The 25926-nt window shown below is 38.1% G+C and overlaps 1 protein-coding gene across 1 annotated transcript; it reads right to left on the bottom strand.

The window, feature by feature from the left end:
• Window positions 1–392: 392 nt before the first annotated feature.
• On the bottom strand, window positions 393–1322 carry LOC136174902 (olfactory receptor 4C46-like). The gene has a single exon (XM_065945164.1). It carries the CDS (start codon window positions 1320–1322, stop codon window positions 393–395), a length of 930 nt encoding a protein of 309 aa, XP_065801236.1.
• Window positions 1323–25926: the final 24604 nt, after the last annotated feature.

Here is a 25926-nt window from a genome sequence, read left to right as displayed (position 1 = left end):
AGGCTATTTAGCTTCTCTTTGCTTTCTGTCACTAGAGTGGTATCATCCGTATATCTGAGGTTGTGATGAATTATAGAAATTATTACTTGATGGCAATAAATTCCATTATTTCTTTAATTTGTTATTAGAAGAAAAACCTGTGAATTTATGTAACTGGTTGAAGCTAGTAAAACTAAACCCGAATCTGGTAGAATTTCAAGCATATGGAAAGAGTAGTTATGGGTCATTTTTCTCTCTTTTCTTGCACTCATTTCTGATCTACTCAACGCAGAATCTGTGATTTGTAGCAGTTATTTTTTTTTCTTTATCCCATAAGTATTCCTTGCTGAGATCATCCATGATGTCCTTCTGACCATTGCCTCTATTGAATCAATGTTGTGTTCCAAGCAGATTTATTTATCACGTAAAATTTCTTTCCTACTACACAATTTCCTAATGGCATTTTTCATCTGGGCATTTCTCAAAGTATAGATTAAGGGATTTAACATTGGTGTGATGATAGTGTAGAATAAAGCAACTGCTTTATCAATGGCTAAAGTAGCGGCAGGTCTCATGTACACAAATACACAAGGCACAAAGAATAAGATGACCACTGTGATGTGGGAGACACAGGTGGACAGAGCCTTGCGCCTCGCCTGTAAGCTATATGTCCTTAGGGAACGCAAGATGACCACATAGGAGACCATCAAAAGGAGGAAGTTTAATAGGCAGATGAAGCCACTGTTGGCAGCGACAAAGAGCCCTAGAGTGTGGGTATCAGTGCAGGCAAGACTGAGCAAAGGGTTCAGGTCACACATAAAGTGGTCTATGACGTTAGGGCCACAGAAGGGCAAGCGGAAGATGAAGAGGATCTGTATGGTTGCGTGAAGAAAGCCTCCCACCCACACCACCCCCACTAGAAGTCCACACACTCGCCGATTCATGATGGTTGTATAGTGCAAGGGCTTGCAGATGGCCACGAAACGATCATAGGCCATCACAGTAAGAAGGATGCCCTCAGCTCCTCCAAAGAAATGTTCCCCAAAAATTTGGGTCATGCATCCATTGAATAGGATAGTTTTACTTTCATGGAGTGAATCTACGATCAACTTGGGAGTATTGACGGAAGAATAAGAGGCATCAATAAAGGAGAGATAAGCTAGGAAAAAGTACATGGGGGATTCCAGTAACGAACTGGTAGTAATGGTGACCACTATGAGCATATTTCCTACCACAGTGATGATATAGATGACCAAAAAAGCAGCAAATATGACTTTCTGCATCTTTGGATTCGGTGTGAGCCCCAGTAGAACAAACTCTGTCACATTGTTCCTGTTCTCCATGTGTTTCCTGTGATGGGTAATTGCATTACCTGAAGAGAAAACATATTTTATTAATGCACCCTTGGGTTTATGAAACTTCTCATTCTAATATATAATAATTTTAGAAAATTCTATCAAGTATTGAATTCTTTTGATTCGTGTGTGTGTGCTTGTATTGAAAAGATTGTGAGTTCTTCATGATTAATCTCATTGCTTCCCAGGTGAAGTCCTTATTAAGATTGTAGAAATGAATAAATTTTGTAAACATACAGGCAGGAGACCTGCTGTGTACACTTTCTCATTCCAGGTTACTAAGAGTTTGACACAGGACATCACATACATAATAGCAATAAATCCTGAAAAGGAGGTAGAAGTTTGGTGTAAAGTCTATAAGTGAAAAGCTATAAAATTTTCATTTTAGTCTTTTGGAAATGGGGAATCATGAAAACTGAGACTATGGGTGAATTGGTGAACAGGAATATGAAGCGGAATCTTGGATGTTATTCTAGTAAAGATCTTTATTTGTCTTGGATGAAATGGCCTGTAATTAAGTAAGGGGGTGGAAGGCAGACACAAGAACCCAAGTTGTATTAATAGACTGCTGATAATGATTGCGTAAGGAGCAACAGAACATTGGTGATGGGAATCTAAGGAATGGGTACCAGAGGAACTTAGAAGTAGTCGTAATGCATGCTTCCTAAGTCCAGTAACTTTACAACAGCTAATAATGCATACTTTAAAATAATTGATTTCTGTATGCCCAAGATAGTAGCCATTGTTTTGTACGTATCCCTTTTCATGTGATAACAACCTGTGTGCTTGGTAAAATATCATCCACTTTGCAGCTGAGGATGCAATCTCAGAAACTAGTGCTAGTAGTTGTACTAACAAGGATAATATTAACTAAAACCTATCCAACACTTGGTGCGTGCTAAATGATTTTGCAAACGTTTGCTATTTTAACCCTTAGTGCAAACTTAAAGGTGGTTACTGCTATCATTCTATACCTATCTTTATACATTAGGAAATAAAAGCATAAAAAGTTAAGGATTCTCCTTAGGACCAAGCGTTAATAAAGGGGAGGACCAAGGTTAGATCAGATTACACTTGTTAATTTTTTTCTCTCTCCAAATTCTTAACCCATGCTCTGTTTCACTATGTTAAAATAAACAATGTTGAACTAGTAATCTTTTTTCTGAGATGACTGTAATGATTATAATCACATTAATACTACTAATACACTAATATTTCAGAGGCAGGTTTATATGCAGCAGTTTAATCAGTACACACACACACACACACACACACACACACACACACACACACACCATAATAACATACTGGGACCCCCAAATGTTAAGAAAAATGTGGTGCTTCTTTCATTGAACAGCCCTTTTATCTTGGCCTCTCTCTTAGCCCCAAATATTTCCTCCTTTATCTCCTTACAAAATATGAACTCACAGACACTTCTGAAAAATATCTAAAGTGATTATCCCAGTGGTTAAGTGATTTTGTTTGAGAATTAGAAAAACCAGATTAGTTCCTGGTTCTTCTCTCTTCCCTTCCCTAATCTGGGTACATTACCTTAACATATTATATTCTGTTTCTTCATCTGTGACCTGAGAATGAGATCCAGCTCACAGGCTGTTATAGGAATTATTTGAGGTGACATATATGGCATCCTCATTATGGTGTTTGGAATACACATAGCTCTTCTATTAATTTTATCGCTGTGTGTACAACTAGGAGGTAGAAAGTATTGACAGCTTGAGTAATAATATGACTTAACTATGCAGTGATCTCAGGAAGAATCATTACCAATTTTACCCTCAAGGAATCCCTCCAAACTCATATTATTCATAATAGTTGATCCCTGGAGAGGTTCTCTATGCTTGTGTTGGAACTAACAGCTGATGATTTATGTCATTTAATATTCATGAATGTCTTCCATGTGTGTAAAATGTAGTCTAATTTGTTCTCATTTATGATCAGTCTTCCTTATTAAAGGAGATATCTAAGGCAAAAAGTTTGGTGCCTAGTATTAGGGAGCTGGGTCCTACAATTTGCTTGATTTCTATTAGTCTCAAATTTTTCAACCATCAAGTTAGGTTAAGGATAACTATAGCAAATGAAGAAACAGACAAAGGATTAATCTCAAAAATATACAAGCAACTCCTGAAGCTCAATTCCAGAAAAATAAATGACCCAATCAAAAAATGGGCCAAAGAACTAAACAGACATTTCTCCAAAGAAGACATACAGATGGCTAACAAACACACGAAAAGATGCTCAACATCACTCATTATTAGAGAAATGCAAATCAAAACCACAATGAGGTACCGTTACACGCCAGTCAGAATGGCTGCTATCCAAAAGTCTACAAGCAATAAATGCTGGAGAGGGTGTGGAGAAAAGGGAACCCTCTTACACTGTTGGTGGGAATGCAAACTAGTACAGCCACTATGGAAAACAGTGTGGAGATTTCTTAAAAAAACTGGAAATAGAACTGCCATATGACCCAGCAATACCACTTCTGGGCATACACACCGAGGAAACCAGATCTGAAAGAGACACGTGCACCCCAATGTTCATCGCAGCACTGTTTATAATAGCCAGGACATGGAAGCAGCCTAGATGCCCATCCGCAGATGAATGGATAAGGAAGCTGTGGTACATATACACCATGGAATATTACTCAGCCATTAAAAAGAATTCATTTGAATCAGTTCTAATGAGATGGACGAAACTGGAGCCCATTATACAGAGTGAAGTAAGCCAGAAAGATAAAGAACATTACAGCATACTAACACATATATACGGAATTTAGAAAGACGGTAACGATAACCCTATATGCAAAACAGAAAAAGAAACACAGAAGTACAGAACAGACTTTTGAACTCCGTGGGAGAAGGTGAGGGTGGGATGTTTCAAAAGAACAGCATGTATATTATCTATGGTGAATCAGATCACTAGCCCAGGTGGGATGCATGAGAGGAGTGCTCGGGCCTGGTGCACTGGGAGGACCCAGAGGAGTCGGGTGGAGAGGGAGGTGGGAGGGGGGATCGGGATGGGGAATACGTGTAACTCAATGGCTGATTCGTGTCAATGTATGACAAAACCCACTGAAATGTTGTGAAGTAATTGGCCTCCAACTAATAAAATAAAATTAAAAAAAAAAAAAAAGGATAACTATAAACCATCTCTTCAATAATTGGGATAAGGATGAAATACTTTATTACTGTATCTGAAAAGTGCTGAGAAATAATGAGTACAATACATGGTAAGTAAGAATCTTTAATAAGCAGCAGCACTGTTTAAAAACTTACCTTAGTTTCTGAGATGGTCTTAATGACGTTTTGGGGTGTTTAGAAACAATCTTATTTCCAGACTGACTGCTTCTTGTAATAAGTAATTCTCAGTATAAAATATCTGTAACATCTGAGATGTCATATATAGGGAGATCTTATTCAGGTAATTCACTATTAAATGAAAAACTGTATACATTGAACGTGTTCAATTTTTTTTTTTTTGTATGTCAGGTATACATCAATAAAATTGCTAAAAAAGGAAGTGATCTTATAAGACTAAACCTTTACATCTATCCTTAAACTTCAAAATTTCTTCACATAAATTCTGTTAAAATATGTTTTCTAGTTTTTACTTTAGAGTGGGTTCTCTTGAAATGCTATGGAGGAGTGACCTTAAATGAAGGACTCTGGTTCTTCAGGGCGAGGCAGAGTGCAGAGGTCAAATGGTAGTCTATCCATGATGAAGCTTGCCGTAGAGAGGTGAATGACAACAGAAATAATTTTTGCCTTCTCCCTGCTACATGTATTTAAAGAGGTTTCCATAAGGTTCAGGGAGCTTGTCTCATAGCTGCTGTTTTCTCTCCCAGGAATTAATTATCTCTTTTGAGGAAAAGGCTTTGTCTTAAATGTTTGAGAATTATGCATTCTTGAATGGGGAAATTATTTCCTACACTTGGAACCTAAGCATGTGGGAATCCCCTTTCCCTATCTGGACTGTTAGAAAAATTGAATGTGATGTGAATATCAAGGTGGCAAATCTCCAGTATGTGGAAATGTGATGTAGTTTCCCCATTGACTTGTATCACAAAAAGAGCTTCTATTTTCCTATCGATATTAAAACTTTTCTGGAAAACCTCTATTGAATGCTTGAAAGGTAGATTAGCAAGGGCATAAAATTAATGGTGGGCATTTATCTATTTCTGGGTCAGAAACTCAGATCACAATTACCTCTGGGATTCATGAGTGGTCATTATGAAGTACTAGGAAGCATTAAAAATGTGGCGAAATATCTGAAACATAAGAAATTACCCAGCAAGGGAAGGGGGCGTGGGATGAATTGGGAGGTTGGGATTGACATTACTGGTGTGTGTGCGTGTGTGTGTATGCACCCCATTATATCCGACTCTTTGCAGCATCATAAACGGCAGCCTGCCAGTCCCCTCTGTCCATGGAATTTTCCAGGCAAGAATAATGGTGTGGGGTGCCATTTCCTACTCCAGGGGATCTTCCCAGCCCAAGGATCAAATCTGTGTTTTGCACCTCCTGCATTGGCAGGCAGGTCCTTTACCACTAGGCCCACATAACTAGCACGAAACCCGCTATACAGCTTGGGGGGCCCTACTCCGTGCTCTGTGATGACCCCAATAGGGAAGAAACCCGAAAAGAGGGGTGTATGTATGCGTATATCTGGTTCACTTTGTTGTAAAAACAGTACAGCGCAGGAAAGCAGCTATTTGTTGTTATCCAGCTGCCAGGAAGTGTCTGACTCTTTGCGACCCCATGGGCTGCAGCATGCCAGCCCTCCCATCTCTCAGAAAATAAGACATCATTTTCAGAAAATAATGTAATAATAAATAATAAATGTATTTATTAATAAATACATAATAAATTTATTTTCAAAAAATAAATAAGAAAATAAGACGGTGTTTCTGTATCCCCATTATTTGGTAGCGTTGCTTTCTTTTTAGCCCTTATATGAGGACATGTAAACACCAGTTAGTATAGTTTTAATTTTTATCTCCATGATCATTAATGGAGGGAATCATTAATTCCCTTCTTTATTGGCTTTTTGTATTAATATATCTTATTTTGTGAAGTTTCTTTTCAAGTTCTTTATAAATGCTAAAAATAGGAGCTCTGGGCTTTTTTATTGCTGAGTTGTAATTGTTCTTTATATACTGTAGACGCAGATCTTTAGTCACCTATATATAACATATATGCAAAATTTTCTCCAAATCTGTGGCTTGCATTTTCACTTTTAAGAATGGTATCATCTGATGAGTCAAAATTTTAAAATTTTGACTAAGTTTAACTTTTCATTTATCTTATGATTCAGGCTTATTGTGTCATACCTAAGAGACATTAGTTCACCCCAAGGTCACATTAGAATTTTTATTATTTTCATTACCTTTGATGCATTGACCTCTCATTCATTATGTGTTAATTTTTGTGTATGGTGTGAAGTAAGGGTGAGGTTTATTTTATTCCTTCTAGGTGTCCAAATGATTCAACATAGTTTGTTGAAACTATGTTCAACATAGGTTGTTGAAAAGTGCTTGTCTTCCCTATTGAATTACTTTGATATCTATTAAAATTTATATATTTGGTCCTATATCTGTACATTCTCTTGTATTTTACAGGTCTGCATGTTTATTCTTGTGCTAGTGCAATACACTCTTAATTTCTGTAGCTTTATATAAGTTTTGATATTAAGTAATTACTTCAATTCATTTTTTGCAAGTGATTTTTTTTACTAGATTCTTTTAAATTTCTACATCTTTATACATATTTTACAATAATCTTGTCAGTTTCTCCAAAAATTCTGTTGAAATTTTGATTGGAATTTCATGAAATTTTTAGCATAGGTATGGTAAAAATAATGTTTCTAATCGATGATATATCTCAATGATTTGTGCATTTAATTTCTCTCAACAATGTTTTTTTCAGCATTCATAAACAGGTGTTGAATATTTCAAAAGTTAATTCTCATACTTCATTTTTAAAAACAGCTTGGATATTGTATTGTAGATGACATGATAAAGGCAGAAATCAGCAAGCTGTCTTCCAAAGTGGTTGCTGCATTTCCATTAGCAGTATATGAGTTGCTGTTGCTTCACATCTTCAGGAAACAGGTAATAGTTATAATAACAATGATAATATTCGCTAAAACTGAACACGTAGTGTATTTAGTCTTTGTGCAGACAGTTGGTATTTAATCCTCAGCAAATCTACTACTGGTTACTGCGATTATTTTTATACTTATTTTATACATTAGGAAATAGAAGCATGGAGAAGTTAAGAATTCTGTCCAAGACCAAGCAGCTGATAAAGAGCAAGGCCAAGTTAGGTCTCAGGTTATTCTTATTTAAATATTTTCCCCCAAATTCTTAACCTAAACCCAACATTGTTATGTTATGATAAATAATGTTGAACTAGTAATCTCCTTTTGAAATGATCATAATAATTCTACTTAATACCACTTCAGAGACAAGCTTTATTGAAAAAATTTCATCAGCTCACACACACACACACACACACACACACACACACGTTTACACACACAGACACAATAACATTGAGGTCCCAAGTGGTAAGTAAAATTGGCCTGGTACTTTTAGATGTTCAATGAACACTGTTAAAAAAAGAATTGAGGTTCTGATTATAGCTTCAAGATTATCCACATCACATAGATAAATTCTAACCCTTCTCATCCTCTGATCACAGGGATAGTAGAAAAAAGGTAGAAACATTTAATTGCCATTTTGGGAAAGCCTACTAAAATAAATCACTTTTCCCTTGAGGAAATAAACAGTGCTGGTTAATGTACTTGGAAAAAACTCATCTACGTTGTGAGAACTAAAGGAGCTGAGAAGGCAAGGCTGTGAGGATTTCTTGGGGAGCAAACTACAAAGGTAGTGCTTCTCCCCAACACCCTCTGTGGCTACACTTGGGGTTCTAGTGAAGTGAGTGGAGAGCAAGAGGAGCCCCACAGACCAGAACACACAGCTCCGCTCTGAGCACAGGTGCTCTGAATAAAAGCTCGGAAGAACTGACTTTGGAAGATTTCTCATGCAGGGAACATTTACTAACTGCTATCTTGATAACCAGATTTGCTTTTCTACCTTAAAGAAAGAAACTCTGCCGTGTTCTTAAGGTCCTGTGGTAGTCAGTGGTCTTCAGAGAAACAGAACCGTGGAATACACTCATGCACATGCATACACACATACATGATTTAGTATAAGAAAATGGCTCATGTGATTATGAAGTCTAACACATTGCAAGACCGGCAACTGGCAAGCTAGAGACCCAGGAGACCTGATGGTACAATTCCCTTACGAATGCTGGCAGGGTGAGACTCAAGAAGACCTAACATTTCAGTTCAAATCTGAAGGCAGGGAAAAATCTCAGTGTCTCAACTCAAAGGAAGTCAGACAAACAGAATTTGATCTTTATTAGTCTTCTTGTTTTACTTAGGCACTTGATGAGATCCACCCACATTAGAGAGGAAGGATAACCTGCTTTACTCAATCTACTGATTCAGTTCAGTTCAGTCATTCAGTTGTGTCGACTCTTTGTGACCCATGAACTACAGCATGCCAGTCTCCCTGTCCATCACTGACTCCCGGAGTTTACTCAAGCTCATGTCCATTGAGTCAGTGATGCCATCCAGCCATCTCATCCTCTGCCATCTCCTTCTCCTGCCGTCACTCTTTCCCAGCATCAGGATCTTTACCAGTGAGTCAGTTCTTTGCATCAGGTGACCAAAGTACTGGAGTTTCAGCTTCAGCATCAGTCCTTCCAATGAATATTCAGGATTGATTTCCTGTAGGATTGACTAGTTTGCTCTCCTTGCAGTCCTAGAGACTCTCAACACCACAGTTCAAAAGCATCAATTCTTCAGCTCTCAGCTTTCTTTACAGTCCAACTCTCACATCCATACATGATTACTGGAAAAACCATAGCTTTGACTAGATGGACTTTGTTGGCAAAGTAATGTTTCTGCTTTTTAATATGCTGTCTAAGTTTTTCATAGCTTTTCTTCCAAGGAGCAACCATCTTTTAATTTCAAGGCTGCAATCACCATCTGCAGTGATTTTGGAGCCCAAGAAAATAAAGTCTCTCACTGTTCCTATTGTTTCCCCATCTATTTGCCATGAAGTGATGGGGCTGGATGCCATGATCTTAGTTTTCTGAATGATGAGCTTTAAGCTAACTTTTTCACTCTCCTCTTTCACTTTCATTTAGTTCTTCTATGCTTTCTGCCATAAGGGTGGTGTCATCTTCATATCTGAAGTTATTGATATTTTTCCTGACATTCTTGATTCCAGCTTGTGCTTCATCCAGCCCAGCATTTCTCATGATGTACTCTGCATATAAGTTAAATAAGCAAGGGTGATTTACAGCCTTGACATACTCCTTTTCCTATTTGGAACCAGTGTGTTGTTCCATGTCCAGTTCTAACTGTTGCTTCCTGACCTGCATACAGATTTTCAAGAGGCAGGTCAGGCGGTCTGGTATCCCCGTCTCTTTCAGAATTTTCCAGTTTGTGGTGATCCACACAGTCAAAGGCTTTGTCATAGTCCATAAAGCAGAAGTAGATGTTTTTCTGGAACTGTCTTGCTTTTTCAATAATCCAACGGATGTTGGCAATTTGATCTCTGGTTCCTCTGCCTTTTCTAAATCCAGGTGGAACATTTGGAAGTTCACGGTTCATGTACTGTTGAAGTCTGGCTTGGAGAATTTTGAGCATTTCTTTGCTAGCGTGTGAGATGAGTGCCATTATGTGGTAGTTTGAACTCCCATTTATCACCACCTGATTACTAGACCCATGAATCACAGCTATGGTATAAACAGACCGTACATTTGATGCTGATTGAGGGCATATTGGTGTTCTGGAAACCCTAGCTGTAGCTCTCTAAGGTGTTGTCACCTATCTGGGCATGTAAATGTCTTCAAAAGGCCATTCCACAATTTTATTAATCCAGTTGTTTCTAGACTGCTGTCAAGTTTTTCTTTGCTGTTTATAACTTGCAAATAATTCTTGAACTCTATCCTCCCATGCTATTAATGGGCAGGGTTTCCTAAATGTAGATCCTAAAATGGAAATTTTATGGGAGTGATTTATAAGAAGGGATTGAGTGAAGTGACTATGGTAGGGGAGGAAAGGGTGTGGTCTAAACTAGAGTCTGGTTTCAGCCTGTAGTCATGGGACTACTGAACTGGTTCTATCTTGAGGCAAGAGGATCAGCTGGTGTTGTAATTTTCTGTTCTTTTTTGAGAGTTTTTCAGTCAATCCTAAGCTCTGAGAACACAGGGCTCTTATCTGTTTTTATTCACCATTGAACCTTCAACTATCAATGTTTTCTGATACTTTGTGTTTCAAAATTATTTACTGATTAATGAAGCATAAAGAATGAATGGAGAATATCCTGAAATTGCTTTGTGTATAGATGAGATATTTTTAAAAAGCAGTTTTTATTTAATTTTTTTCTTTTTATATAGTTTTTATTGATATGCAATTCACACGCAATAAAATGCACCCATTTTTGTACACAGTTTGACAAATTTTAACAAGTGAATACATCCATTATATCACTGATTACACAGTATAAGAACATATCTACTAACCTTTGTAGTTCATTCTCAACCCACTGATGCACCAAGTAATCACTGATTTACTTTCTGTCACCTACAGATTAGCTTTGCCTTTCTAGAACTTCATATAAATGTAATAATTCAGTATATTATCTTTTGCATCTGACTTCTTATTATTCAGTATAACATTTTTGAAAGAGATCCATGTTATTGTTTGTAATTGGTTCATTTTTATGTGGAGTAATATTCTATAGTATGAATGTGCTATAATTGATTTACCTATTTACCTCTTAATGTGTATTCATGTTATTTCCAGTTGTTCACTGTTAAGAGTAAAAGCTGAAGAGCAGTTTTAATAATAAAATGCTACTGAAAAGTAAACTGATAACCAGAGAAATGTAAATAGCTTTTATGTATAGGATAATTAAATCTTGCTGAGATGTGGAGAACATCAAGATAAACTATTTGCTCAAATGCTGATAATCTCAGTTCTGATTTTTTCCTCATCCTCTTAAAGAAAAAAATAAAAACACATGATTTTCCTAAAATTTTTTTACTAGAGTTTTTCATAGATTTCAATAAGATAGAAAAGAGTTCTCTAGATTTCAGTACTTTTTCCCCTACATTTTATTGACATTTTACTTTACTTTATGCTTTTATTTATTCATTCAGTATTCACTGTGGCCAGAAATTGTGCTGCCTTATAGAAAATACATTATGTGACAGGCAAGTTATTTATGGGGTATGACTGCAAATATTTAATAAATAGAAATTTATTGAACCTGTCTGATATTAAGATTTTGTTTTTATTTGAGTCACCCCCTTCTCTGATATTTTTTAGCCTAAGATGACAGCATGAGCAATACTAAATATTCAGAAGTCCACAAGGAAATTAGGAATATGATGTAATCTTTATTATGTTGCTTCAGAAGTTCAATGGCCCATTACTTTTGGAGCTTTCAAATGGTTACACTCATGTTATAGGGAATATGTTACTATCAACTATGACATATCAAAACGATCAGAGTATTAACAAAAATTTACTGAATTTAGTTAATGAACTACTACGTACAATCTGTCAATCACAGCTCCTGGCTCAGTAAATACTAGCTAGCAATTAGCATACCTTTTTATGATCATTGCTTTGCAGTTAAGGTTATGGTCTGAGAAATCAGTCAGATTCTGATTATTGACTTTTTAAAATAATTAATTATTTTCATTGGAGGCTAATTACTTTACAATATTGTTGTGAATTTTGCTACATCAACATGAATCAGCTATGGATGCACATATGTCCCCCCATGCTGAACCCCCTCCTACCTCCCACCCCACCCCACCCCTCTGGGTTGTCCCAGAGCACTGGCTTTGGGTGCCCTGCTTCATGCATTGAATTTGCACTGGTCATCCATTTTACATATGGTAATATACATGTTTCAATGCTATTCTCTCAAATCGTCCCACCCTTGCCTTCCCCCACATAGTCCAGAAGTCTGTTCTTTATATCTGTGTCTCTCTTGCTGTCTTGCATATAGGATCATTGTTACCATCGTTATATATTTCAACACACACACATACACATACACATATATATATATACATGCACTAATATACTATATTGGTGTTTCTGTTTCTGACGTACTTCCCTTTGTATAAGAAGGGAAGTTTCATCCTCCTCATTGGAACTGACTCAAACGTGTTCTTTTCTATAGCTGAGTAATATTCCATGGTGTATATGTACCACAACTTCCTTATCCATTCATCTGCTGATGGGCATCTAGGTTGCTTCCATTGGAGACAGCGCTACAATGAACATTGGGGTACATGTGTCTCTTTCAATTCTGGTTTCCTTGGTGTGTATGATTACTAACTTATTAATATATCTGTTTTGATACCTTCCTCTTTCTGTCAATTTCTTCCCTTGGGATAGTAGCAATGCCTATCTCTTTAGATTGTTACAGAGATTACTGCTTAATACCAATCAATTTGTATTTACCATTTCTGCTTTTTATTAGAAGGAAAGTCTATGAACCCATATTTGTGGTTGATGCTACTAAAATTAAACCCCAATCTGGGTAGAATTTTCTAACTATGAAAAGAGTGATGTTGGGTTAACTTTTTCCTCTTTTCTTGCACCTTTTCTCCTCCCCTCAATGTAGAATCTACAATTTTTAACAGTCTATTTTTTTACCCATTAATCGGTACTTGCTTAGCTCATCCAAAGTGTCCTTTTGACATTTATGTCAATTGAATCAATACTGGGTTCCAGGTATATTCATTTGTCAACTGGAATAACTTTCCTACTGCATAAATTTCCTAATGGCATTTCTCAAGGTATAGATTAAGGGATTTAACATGTGTGCTATGATAGTATATAATACAGCAACTGCTTTATCAATAGGTAACGTAGCTGCAGGTCTCATGTACACAAATGTGCAAGGTGGAAAGAATAAGACAACCACTGTGATGTGGGAGACACAGGTGGAGAGGGCTATGCATCTTGCAGTGAAACTGAAGGTTCTTAGAGACCAAAGGGTGGCCAAATGGGAGACTGGCAGAAGAAGGAAGTTTGACAGGCAGACTAAACCACTGTTGGCAGCGACAGAGCCCTAGAGTGTGGGTGTCAGGGCAGACAGACTGAGCAAACGGTTCAGGTCACACAAAAAGTGATCTGTGACATTAGGGCTACAGAAGGGCAATTGGAAGATGAAAAGGATCTGTATGAATTCATGAAGAAAGCCTCCCACCCATGCCACTCCTACTAGCAGCCCACACACCCACCAGTTCATGATGGTTGTATAGTGCAAGGGCTTGCAGATGGCCACATAGCGGTCAAAAGCCATCACAATGAGCAGGATTATCTCAGCATCTCCAAAGAAATGTTCCCCAAAGATCTGAGTCATACATCCATTGAATAGGATAATCTTCTTTTTATAGAGTGAGTCTACAATCAATTTGGGGGGTACCTACAGAAGAGTAGCAGGCATCAGCAAAGGAGAGATGGGCCAGGAAAAAGTACATAGGGGACCCCAGGATGGGCTGGCCTTGATGGATATCATGAGCCCGTTAGTTGTCATAGTTCTAAGTTCAGTTCAGCTCAGTTCAGTTGCTCAGCCATGTCCAACTCTTTGCGACCCCATAGATTGCAGCACACCAGGCCTCCCTGTCCTTCACCAACTCCCGGAGTTTACTCAAACTCATGTCCATTGAGTCGGTGGTGCCATCCAACCATCTCATCCTCTGTCATCCCCTTCTCCTCCTGCCTTCAATCTTTCCCAGCATCAGGGTCTTTTCCAACAAGTCAGTTCTTAGCATCAGATGACCAAAGTATTGGGAGTTTAGGCTTCAACATCAGTCCTTTCAATGAATATTCAGGACTGATCTCCTTTAGGATGGACTGGTTGGATCTCCCTGCAGCCCAAGAGACTCTCAAAAGTCTTCTCCAACACCACAGTTCAAAGCATCAATTCTTCTGTGCTCAGCTTTCTTTATAGTCCAACTCTCACATCCATACATGACCACTGGAAAAACCATAGCCTTGAGTAGACGGACATTTGTTTGCAAAGTAATGTCTCTGCTTTTTAATATGCTGTCTAGTTTGGTCATAATTTTTCTTCCAAGGAGTAAGTGTCTTTTAATTTCATGGCTGCAGTCAACATCTGCAGTGACCGAGCCCCCCAAAATAAAGTCTGTCACTCTTCCTGTTGGTTCCACATATATTTTTAACGAAGTGATGGGACCAGGTGCCATGATTTTTGTTTTTTGAATGTTGAGTTTTAAGCCAGTTTTTTCACTGTCCCCTTTTGCTTTCATCAAGAGGCTCTTTAGTTCCTCTTCACTTTCTGCCATAAGGGTGGTGTCATCTGCATATCTGAGGTTATTGATATTTCTCGTGGCAATCTTGATTCCAGCTTGTGCTTCATCCAGTCCAGTATTTTGCATGATGTGATGTATTCTGCATATAAGTTAAATAAGCAGGGAATTTGGAACCAGCCCCTTGTTCCATGTCCAGCTCTAACTGTTGCTTCATGAACTGCGTACAGATTCTCAGGATGCAGGTAAGCTGCTCTGGCATTCCCATCACTTGAAGAATTTTCCAGTTTGTTGTGATTCACAAAGTCAAAGGTCTTAGCATAGTCAAAGAAGCAGAAATAGATGTTCTTCTGGAACTCTCTTGCTTTTTCGATGATCCAGCAGTTGTTGGCAATTTGATCTCTGTTTCTTCTGCCTTTACTAAATCCAGCTTGAACATCTGGAAGTTCTCAGTTCACGTACTGTTGAAGCCTAGCTTGGAGAATTTGGAGCATTACTTTGCTAGCATGTGAGATGAGTGCAACTGTGTGGTAACTTGAACATTCTTTGGCATTGCCTTTCGTTGGGATTGGAATGAAATCTGATATTTTCCAGTCCTGTGGCCACTGCTGAGTTTTCCAAATTTTCTGGCAAGTTATATCCTTGTTTGGCATCTGGTATCCTTTTCTTTTCTGTTATAAAATTATAATAATAATATCCATTTAATAGACCATTATGATAATTAATAGAGGAAATATGTACTACACAAAAAGAACTTCCAATTGTTTTTGTGACTGTATATACTATGGGATAGGAATAATTAACAGTTGGAGCAGCAATACAGAGAACTATTTAATCATGCAATAAGCTCCAGAAGAGTCATCACCAATTTTACTCTCAAAGAAGCAAGAGAGACCCATTTTATCCATAGCGGTTTTTCCCAGATAGGGTCCTCATATTTGTGCTTGATGGAAAGACTGATGATTTATGTCATTAATGTTTGTAATTTCCCATTTTGTGTATGTGAAGTATATTTAAATTTTTGTTTAATTGTCATTGATAGTTTTCATTACTAAAGGAGGTGTCTATGGCAAAGCATTGTTCTTGGTATCAGAGAAGTGAGCTCTTACAGTTTGCTTAAATTCCTTAAGCCTCAAAATTGTCAACTTTCAAGTTAAGTGGATGATATTATTTTTTGGAAAATTAGAATGAAGATGGGATATTTTATTATTAATATTTTATCTGAAAAGTGTTGAAAATATGAGTACTATATATGGAAAGTGACAATCTGTAATAAGCATCATCACTATTGTTAAACTTGCCTTAGCTCTGTTAAATGATCTTAGTGATGTTTGGGGAGAAACTTCTCATATTCAAAAAACGATCTCATCTTCAAAATGACCAATTCTTATTTTAAGTAACTTTCAGTATGAAAAATGTCACACTTGGTAAGAGCTTAATCGTATAGCTAGCTGTCAAATGAAGAGTTGTTCACAAAATTTTTACACTGAACATGTGCACTTGTTTTGGGTAAATTGATTACATCTAAAAAAACCTGTTAATAAAGAAAGCCTTAGAAATCTAAATCTTTCCACCTAGTGTAAAGTCTCAAAAATTCTTCACAGAAAACCTATTTGTAACCTCTATTCTTGTTTGAATTTAGAATGGGTTCACTTGCAGCACAAAAGAGAAATTATCTTAAATAAATGTCTCTGATTCCACAGGGCAAGAGGCAGAGAGTGTGGAGGAAATATATTCAAATGGTTCACTCTGCTCATGATGAATCTTGCTTGGAGAAGTGAATTACAAGACCGACCATTTCCACTTTGCCCTTTATTACTATTTAAAGAGGTTTCCACGGAGTCCAGGGACCTTGTCTTGCAGCTGCTGTTTCTCTCCCAGGAGTTAATCATCCCTATTTAATGGAAAGACTTTGTCCTGGAGCAGATATTCTGGAGAAACATGTTTGCGAATCATCCATTCTTTTTTTTTTTATTTATTTTTTTTTATTTTTTTAAAAATATTATTTTATTAGTTGGAGGCCAATCACTTTACAACATTTCAGTGGGTTTTGTCATACATTGACATGAATCAGCCATATAGTTACACGTATTCCCCATCCCGATCCCCCCTCCCACCTCCCTCCCCACCCGACTCCTCAGGATCCTCCCAGTGCACCAGGCCCGAGCACCTGACTCATGCATCCCACCTGGCCTGGTGGTCCGTTTCACCATAGATAATATACATGCTGTTCTTTCAAAACATCCCACCCTCACGTTCTCCCCCAGAGTTCAAAAGTCTGTTCTGTACTTCTGTGTCTCTTTTTCTGTTTTGCATATAGGGTTATCGCCACCATCTATCTAAATTCCGTATATATGTGTTAGTATTCTGTAATGTTCTTTATCTTTCTGGCTTACTTCACTCTGTATAATGGGCTCCAGTTTCATCCATCTCATTAAAACTGATTCAAATGAATTCTTTTTAATGGCTGAGTAATATTCCATGGTGTATATGTACCACGGCTTCCTTATCCATTCATCTGCTGATGGGCATCTAGGTTGCTTCCATATCCTGGCTATTATAAACAGTGCTGCGATGAACATTGGGGTGCACGTGTCACTTTCAGATCTGGATTCCTCAGTGTGTATGCCCAGAAGTGGTATTGCTGGGTCATATGGCAGTTCTATTTCCAGTTTTTTTAAGAAATCTCCACACTGTTTTCCATAGTGGCTGTACTAGTTTGCATTCCCACCAACAGCGTAAGAGGGTTCCCTTTTCTCCACACCCTCTCCAGCATTTATTGCTTGTAGACTTTTGGATAGCAGCCATCCTGACTGGCATGTAATGGTACCTCATTGTGGTTTTGATTTGCATTTCTCTGATGATGAGTGATGTTGAGCATCTTTTCATGTGTTTGGTAGCCATCTGTATGTCTTCTTTGGAGAAATGTCTGTTTAGTTCTTTGGCCCATTTTTTGATTGGGTCATTTATTTTTCTGGAATTGAGCTTCAGGAGTTGGTTGTATATTTTTGAGATTAATCCTTTGTCTGTTTCCTCATTTGCTATTATTTTCTCCCAATCTGAGGGCTGTCTTTTCACCTTACTTATAGTTTCCTTTGTTGTGCAAAAGCTTTTAATTTTCATTAGGTCCCATTTGTTTATTTTTGCTTTTATTTCCAATATTCTGGGAGATGGGTCATAGAAGATCTTGCTGTGATTTATGTTGGAGAGTGTTTTGCCTATGTTCTCCTCTAGGAGTTTTATAGTTTCTGGTCTTACATTTAGATCTTTAATCCATTTTGAGTTTATTTTTGTGTACGGTGTTAGGAAGTGTTCTAGTTTCATTCTTTTACAAGTGGTTGACAGTTTTCCCAGCACCACTTGTTAAAGAGGTTGTCTTTTTTCCATTGTATATCCTTGCCTCCTTTGTCAAAGATAAGCTGTCCATAGGTTCGTGGATTTATCTCTGGGCTTTCTATTCTGTTCCATTGATCTATATTTCTGTCTTTGTGCCAGTACCATACTGTCTTGATGACTGTGGCTTTGTAGTAGAGTCTGAAGTCAGGCAGGTTGATTCCTCCAGTTCCATTCTTCTTTCTCAAGATTACTTTGGCTATTCGAGGTTTTTTGTATTTCCATACAAATTGTGAAATTATTTGTTGTAGTTCTGTGAAAAATACCGTTGGTATCTTGATAGGGATTGCATTGAATCTATAGATTGCTTTGGGTAGAATAGCCATTTTGACAATATTGATTCTTCCAATCCATGAACACGGTATGTTTCTCCAACTGTTTGTGTCATCTTTGATTTCTTTCATCAGTGTTTTATAGTTTTCTATGTATAGGTCTTTTGTTTCTTTAGGTAGATATACTCCTAAGTATTTTATTCTTTTTGTTGCAATGGTGAATGGTATTGTTTCCTTAATTTCTCTTTCTGTTTTTTCATTGTTAGTGTATAGGAATGCAAGGGACTTCTGTGTGTTAATTTTATATCCTGCAACTTTACTATATTCATTAATTAGCTCTAGTAATTTTCTGGTAGAGTCTTTAGGGTTTTCTATGTAGAGGATCATGTCATCTGCAAACAGCGAGAGTTTCACTTCTTCTTTTCCTATCTGGATTCCTTTTATGTCTTTTTCTGCTCTGATTGCTGTGGCCAAAACTTCCAACACTATGTTGAATAGCAGTGGTGAGAGTGGGCATCCTTGTCTTGTTCCTGATTTCAGAGGAAATCCTTTCAATTTTTCACCATTGAGGGTGATGCTTGCTGTGGGTTTGTCATATATAGCTTTTATTATGTTGAGGTATGTTCCTTCTATTCCTGCTTTCTGGAGAGTTTTAATCATAAATGAGTGTTGAATTTTGTCAAAGGCTTTCTCTGCATCTATTGAGATAATCATATGGTTTTTATCTTTCAATTTGTTAATGTGGTGTATTACGTTGATCGATTTGCGGATATTAAAGAATCCTTGCATTCCTGGGATAAAGCCCACTTGGTCATGGTGTATGATTTTTTTAATATGTTGTTGGATTCTGTTTGCTAGAATTTTGTTAAGGATTTTTGCATCTATGTTCATCAGTGATATTGGCCTGTAGTTTTCTTTTTCTGTGGCATCTTTGTCTGGTTTTGGAATTAGGGTGATGGTGACCTCATAGAATAAGTTTGGAAGTTTACCTTCTTCTGCAATTTTCTGGAAGAGTTTGAGTAAGATAGGTGTTAGCTCTTCTCTAAATTTTTGGTAGAATTCAGCTGTGAAGCCATCTGGTCCTGGGCTTTTGTTTGCTGGAAGATTTTTGATTACAGTTTCGATTTCCTTGCTTGTGATGGTTCTGTTAAGATCTTCTATTTCTTCCTGGTTCAGTTTTGGAAAGTTATACTTTTCTAAGAATTTGTCCATTTCATCCAAGTTGTCCATTTTATTGGCATAGAGCTGCTGGTAGTAGTCTCTTATGATCCTTTGTATTTCAGTGTTGTCTATTGTGATCTCACCCTTTTCATTTCTTATTTTGTTAATTTGGTTCTTCTCTCTTTGTTTCTTAATGAGTCTTGCTAATGGTTTGTCAATTTTGTTTATTTTTTCAAAAAACCAGCTTTTAGCTTTGTTGATTTTTGCTATGGTCTCTTTAGTTTCTTTTGCATTTATTTCTGCCCTAATTTTTAAGATTTCTTTCCTTCTGCTAACCCTGGGGTTCTTCATTTCTTCCTTCTCTAATTGCTTTAGGTGTAGAGTTAGGTTATTTATTTGGCTTTTTTCTTGTTTCTTGATGTGCGCCTGTAATGCTATGAACCTTCCCCTTAGCACTGCTTTTACAGTGTCCCATAGGTTTTGGGTTGTTGTGTTTTCATTTTCATTTATTTCTATCCATACTTTGATTTCTTTTTTGATTTCTTCTATGATTTGTTGGTTATTCAGAAGCGTGTTATTTAGCCTCCATATGTTGGAATTTTTAACAATTTTTTTCCCTTTAATTGAGATCTAATCTTACTGCACTGTGGTCAGAAAAGATGACTGGAATGATTTCAAGTTTTTTGAATTTTCCTAGACCAGATTTATGGCCCAGGATGTGATCTATTCTGGAGAAGGTTCCGTGTGCACTTGAGAAAAACGTGAAATTGATTGTTTTGGAGTGAAATGTGCTATAGATATCAATTAGGTCTAGCTGGTCCATTGTATCATTTAAGGTTTGTGTTTCCTTGTTGATTTTCTGTTTAGTTGATCTATCCGTGGTTGTGAGTGGGGTATTAAAGTCTCCCACTATTATTGTGTTACTATTAATTTCCTCTTTCATACTCGTTAGTGTTTGCCGTACATATTGCGGTGCTCCTATGTTGGGTGCATATATATTTACAATTGTTATATCTTCTTCTTGGATTGATCCTTTGATCATTATGTAGTGTCCTTCTTTGTCTCTTTTCACATCCTTTATTTGAAAGTCTATTTTATCTGATATGAGTATTGCGACTCCTGCTTTCTTTTGGTCTCCGTTTGCGTGAAATATTTTTTTCCAGCCCTTCACTTTTAGTCTGTATGTGTCCCTTGTTTTGAGGTGGGTCTCTTGTAGACAGCATATATAGGGGTCTTGTTTTTGTATCCATTCAGCCAATCTTTGTCTTTTGATTGGGGCATTCAACCCATTTACATTTAAGGTAATTATTGATAGGTGTGGTCCCGTTGTCATTTACTTTGTTGTTTTGGGTTCACGTTTATACAACCTTTCTGCATTTCCTGTCTAGAGAAGATCCTTTATCATTTGTTGAAGAGCTGGTTTGGTGGTGCTGAATTCTCTCAGCTTTTGCTTGTCTGTAAAGCTTTTGAATTCTCCTTCATATCTGAATGAGATCCTTGCTGGGTACAGTAATCTAGGTTGTAGGTTATTCTCTTTCATTACTTTCAGTATGTCCTGCCATTCCCTTCTGGCCTGGAGGGTTTCTATTGATAGATCAGCTGTTATCCTTATAGGAATCCCTTTGTGTGTTATTTGTTGTTTCTCCCTTGCTGCTGTTAGTATTTGTTCTTTGTGTTTGAACTTTGTTAATTTGATTAATATGTGTCTTGGGGTGTTTCGCCTTGGGTTTATCCTGTTTGGGACTCTCTGGGTTTCTTGGACTTGGGTGGCTATTTCCTTCCCCATTTTAGGGAAGTTTTCAGCTATTATCTCCTCGAGTATTTTCTCATGGCCTTTCTTTTTGTCTTCTTCTTCTGGGACTCCTATGATTCGAATGTTGGGGCATTTCACATTGTCCCAGAGTTCCCTGAGGTTGTCCTCATTTCTTTTGATCCTTTTTTTCTTTTTTCCTCTCTGCTTCATTTATTTCCACCATTTTATCTTCTACCTCACTTATCCTATCTTCTGTCTCCGTTATTCTACTCTTGGTTCCCTCCAGAGTGTTTTTGATCTCATTCATTGCATTATTCATTTTTAATTGACTCTTTTTTATTTCTTCTAGGTCTTTATTAAACATTTCTTGCATCTTTTCAATCTTTGTTTCCAGGCTATTTATCTGTACCTCCATTTTGTTTTCAAGATTTTGGATCATTTTTATTATCATTATTCTAAATTCTTTTTCAGGTAGATTCCCTATCTCCTCCTCTTTTGTTTGATTTGGTGGGCTTTTTTCATGTTCCTTTACCTGTTGGGTATTTCTCTGCCTTTTCATCTTGTTTAGAATGCTGTGTCTGGAGTGGGCTTTCTGTATTCTGGAGGTCTGTGGTTCCTTTTTATTGTGGAGGTTTTACCCAGTGGGTGGGGTTAAACGATTGACTTGTCAAGGTTTCCTGATTAGCAAAGCTTGCGTCAGTGTTCTGGTGTGCGGATCTTGATTTCTTCTCTTTGGATAGCAATGGAGTGCCCAGTAATGAGTTTTGAGGTGGGTCTATGTGTTAGGTGTGACCTTGGGCAGTCTGTATGTTGACGTTCAGGGCAATGTTCCTGCGTTGCTGGAGAATTTGCGTGGTATGTCGTGCTCTAAAACTTATTGGCTCTTGGGTGGTGGTTGGTTTCAGTGCAGGTATGGAGGCTTTTGTACGGTCACTTATTACTTAAAGATCCATGTAGTCAGGAGTTTTCATCTGTTCTCAGGTTTTGGGCTTAAGTCTCCTGCTTCTGGATTTCAGTTTTATTCTTCCTGTAGTCTCAGGACTTCTCCAACTATACAGCACTGATAATAAAACTTCTATGTTAATGGTGGAAAGTTTCTCCCCCGTTAGGGATACCCAGAGAGGTTCACCAAGTTACATGGAGAAGAGGAGAGGGAGGAGGGAGATAGAGATGGGCAGGAGGAGAAAGAGGGGGACTCAAGAGGAGAGAGACAGATCTACGAAGTTGTCTGATCCCAGAGTGTTCTCCGTAGCCCAGACACCCACAAAGATTCACAGAATTGGATTGGGAAGAGAAGGGGAAAGAGGAAATAGAGGTGTTCTGAGGTAGAAAACAGAGTCAAGATTGGGAGAGAATAATCAACACACTCGTGAATAAAAATGGGAGCTGAATATTGGATTCTTAAATGTTCACAATTTATATCATATACTAAAAAACAAAAATTAAAAATCTAGAGTAGAGGTTAGACTCTTAAAAATACTATATTAAAAACAAAAACCCAAACACACAAAAGAAATTTTAGAAATATATATGAAGTTTGGTATAAAAATAGGGCTTCTCTTCTTTTTTTTTTTTTCTTTCTCTTTCTTCTGTAAGGTTATAGTGTATTGAAAATGAAAATTAAGGCATAGTAAAAGGAGTGCTAGAGGGCTTTAAAAGAAATAAGAGAAAAAGAAAAAGAAAATAGAAGAGAAGAAGAAAAAAGAAAAGAAAAAAAAGAAGAAAAAGAAGAAAAAGAAAAAAAAGAAAAAAGAGAAAAAAATTGTTTTGCCTAATTAAAAAAAAATCATAAAAATCTATGAAAATGAAAGTTAAGGAGTAATGGGGGAGTAATAGGGAATTTTTAAAGGAAAATAAAAGAGATCCAAGAAAAAAGAAAAAAAAAATTTTTTCTTACTTAAAAAAAAAAAAAGAAAAAGAAAAGAAAAAAAAAAGAAAAAATATATCTAGGAATTTCTCTGGAGCTGTTGCGGTCAGTGTGGGTTCGGCTCAGCTTCAGATAGCTCCTCGTTCCAGCTTACACTTCTCGATATCTACAGGCCCTTCCGGTGTAGTCAGTCGGTGTTTCCTACAGGGATTTTAATCTGTTGCACCGGTCCCTTCTGAAGCGGTTCCCTTTGTTTATTTGGGTTCTGTTGCCGGTCTCTTCCGCGCCTAATTTCCGCCCTGACACAGGGGGCGGAGGTGGATTCTTATTCAGGTAGCTAGTTCCCTCGCGCCGCGGGGAGGGGCTGTGCGGGGAGGGGCTGTGCGGGGAGGGGCCGGCGCTCCCGGGAGGGGCTTGCGCTCTTTTCTCGGTCTGCGCTGCTCAGGCTCCGGGCTGCTCTGTATGAAGCGCGGGCCACGCTGCGCGCGGCTCCAGCCCTCGGGCGATTCACAAAAGCGCGGCACACAAAGCCGGGTCCGCGCTCCGTCCCCACGCCGCCCGAGCGGCCCAGGCAGCCAGGCGCTTGACGGGCGCTCTCTCCCCGGGTGCGGCGCGTCTTCTGCCCTGCGCGGTCCCAGCCTCAGTCCCCACCGGCGCCAGTTGGGCGCCCGCGCCCTCCGTCTCGCCACGTCCCTCCCGGCGGACTTCGGTCGCCCAGAATCTCGGTCCCTTTGTTCTGCGAACGGCCGGCAGTGTGTTCGGGCCGGTTAATTTTCTCTCTCTCTTGCTCTCCCACAGTTCAAGCTGGGAACTCACAAAAGCTCCCTCCGGTTGCCCTCAGGGCGCTCAGACCCGGACCCTGCCCCAAGTAATGCCGCCCGCTCCTCTCCGCTCTGCCCCCACTTGCTGGTGGCGGATGCGGGCCTCTGGGGTGCTTTTCTGCTGGGAGTTGCTTTTAGGCTCGTAATCTGTGGGTTTTATTTATTGTATCCCTCCCAGTCAGATTCAAACTCTGAGATTCCAACACTTCCCCCAGGCCCGCCAGTGCGAGGGTTTCCCGGTGTCTGGGAACGTCCTCTATTAAGTCCTTTCCCGGGACGGATCTCCGTCCTTAGCTCTTTTGACTCACTTTTTATCTTTTATATTTTGTCCTACCTCCTTTCGAAGACAATGGGCTGCTTTTCTGGGCGCCTGATGACCTCAGCTAGCGATCAGAAGTTGTATTGTGAAGTTTGCTCTGCGTTCAGTTATTTTTTTGATGAATTTCTAGGAGAGAAAGTGGTCTCACCGTCCTACTCCTCCGCCATCTTGGCTCCTCCTCGAATCATCCATTCTTGAATGGGCAATTAAGTTCTCTATACTTGGAAACCTAGCATGTGGGAGTCCTCTTTACATAAACCTGGATTGTTAGGAAAACTGAATATAATGTGAATAGTAAGGTGGCATAATTCCAGTGTGTGGACCTGTGATGTGGTTTCACCATTGAATCAAGTCATGGAAGAGTTCCTATTTTCTTATCAGGAATGTAGTCTGCTAATATCTTAAAGTGCAAGAGAAAGAACCAATAGGGTGAAGATGTGTTATTCACAAATGGCTTCTTCCAAGTATTTGCTTATAGGATAAATTAAAAAAAAAAATAGTTAATTAAGATAATTAATTCCTGGGAGGATAAAACCTTAGATGGAAAGATTTGTCCTTTGATATTCTCATAATCCTCTCTAAATATTAAGGCTGAGGAAGAAGCTGTTTTCTCATTTTAAGAACAGAATAAGAGGAGCTTATTAAGTATCAGAAATATTTGTGTTTCTTGTTCTGTAGCCATAGACTAGGAGCTCAATATCAGAAGATTTCTCTTAGTTCATAAGACTTTGGGCTTCAAATTCAACGTAGTGTTTTCTTTTCCTTTGACTTACCTTTTCAAGGCATTGGAGTTTTGAAATGCTTACTGAATCTATTTGAATAAATTTGTGTCATCTTGACCTTCTCTGCATCCTGTTGAACTGTCCAATCAGTGGGAACTTGAGAAATATACATGCTATGACGTTGCGTGCATTGGTTATTTCCTATTCCTGAATACCTTGGGCATTCTCCTTAACTATGTAGGCAACCACAGGAGGTGAACTAGAATTGCTGATTTATAAACCAACTTTCACATTTCCATGTACTTCAAGGGTTTGCAATTAAAATCATTAAAGCTTTATTTTCTGACATTTTATGGGAGGTTACTTTTTATATGGTTTAGGATATTTTACAGAAATATTTGTTCTCCTCACTGTATATTAACTCAGATGGTAAAAGGATCTGCCTGCCAGTGCAGGAGATCTGGGTGTGATTCCTAGGTTGGGAAGATGCCCTGGAGAAGGGAATGGCTACCCACTCCAGTATTCTTGCCTGGAGAATTCCATGGACAGAGAAGCCCAGTGGGCTATAGTTCATGGGGTCGCAAAGAGTCAGATACAACTGAGTGACTAATTCACACACACACCACACACACTCACCATTTTCCTGTTTTAAAGTTGATGTATAGTTGATTTATGACATCCTGTTAATTTCTGATGTAAGCAAAGTGATTCAGTTATATCATATTATTTTCCATTGTGATTTATTACAGGATATTAAATATAGTTCCCTGGGCAATACAGTAGGACCTTGTTTTCATCTATGTTATATATAGTAGTTTGTATCTTCTAATATCAATGTATCTGTTTTTATGTTTGTGTCATACTGCTTGATTACTATAGCTTTG

The sequence above is a fragment of the Muntiacus reevesi genome, chromosome 9, assembly GCF_963930625.1.
Source record: "Muntiacus reevesi chromosome 9, mMunRee1.1, whole genome shotgun sequence".
NCBI classification, from domain to species: Eukaryota; Metazoa; Chordata; class Mammalia; order Artiodactyla; family Cervidae; genus Muntiacus; species Muntiacus reevesi.
Note: the sequence above shows the minus strand (reverse complement) of the source record. Positions and strands in the feature narration are given on the sequence as shown.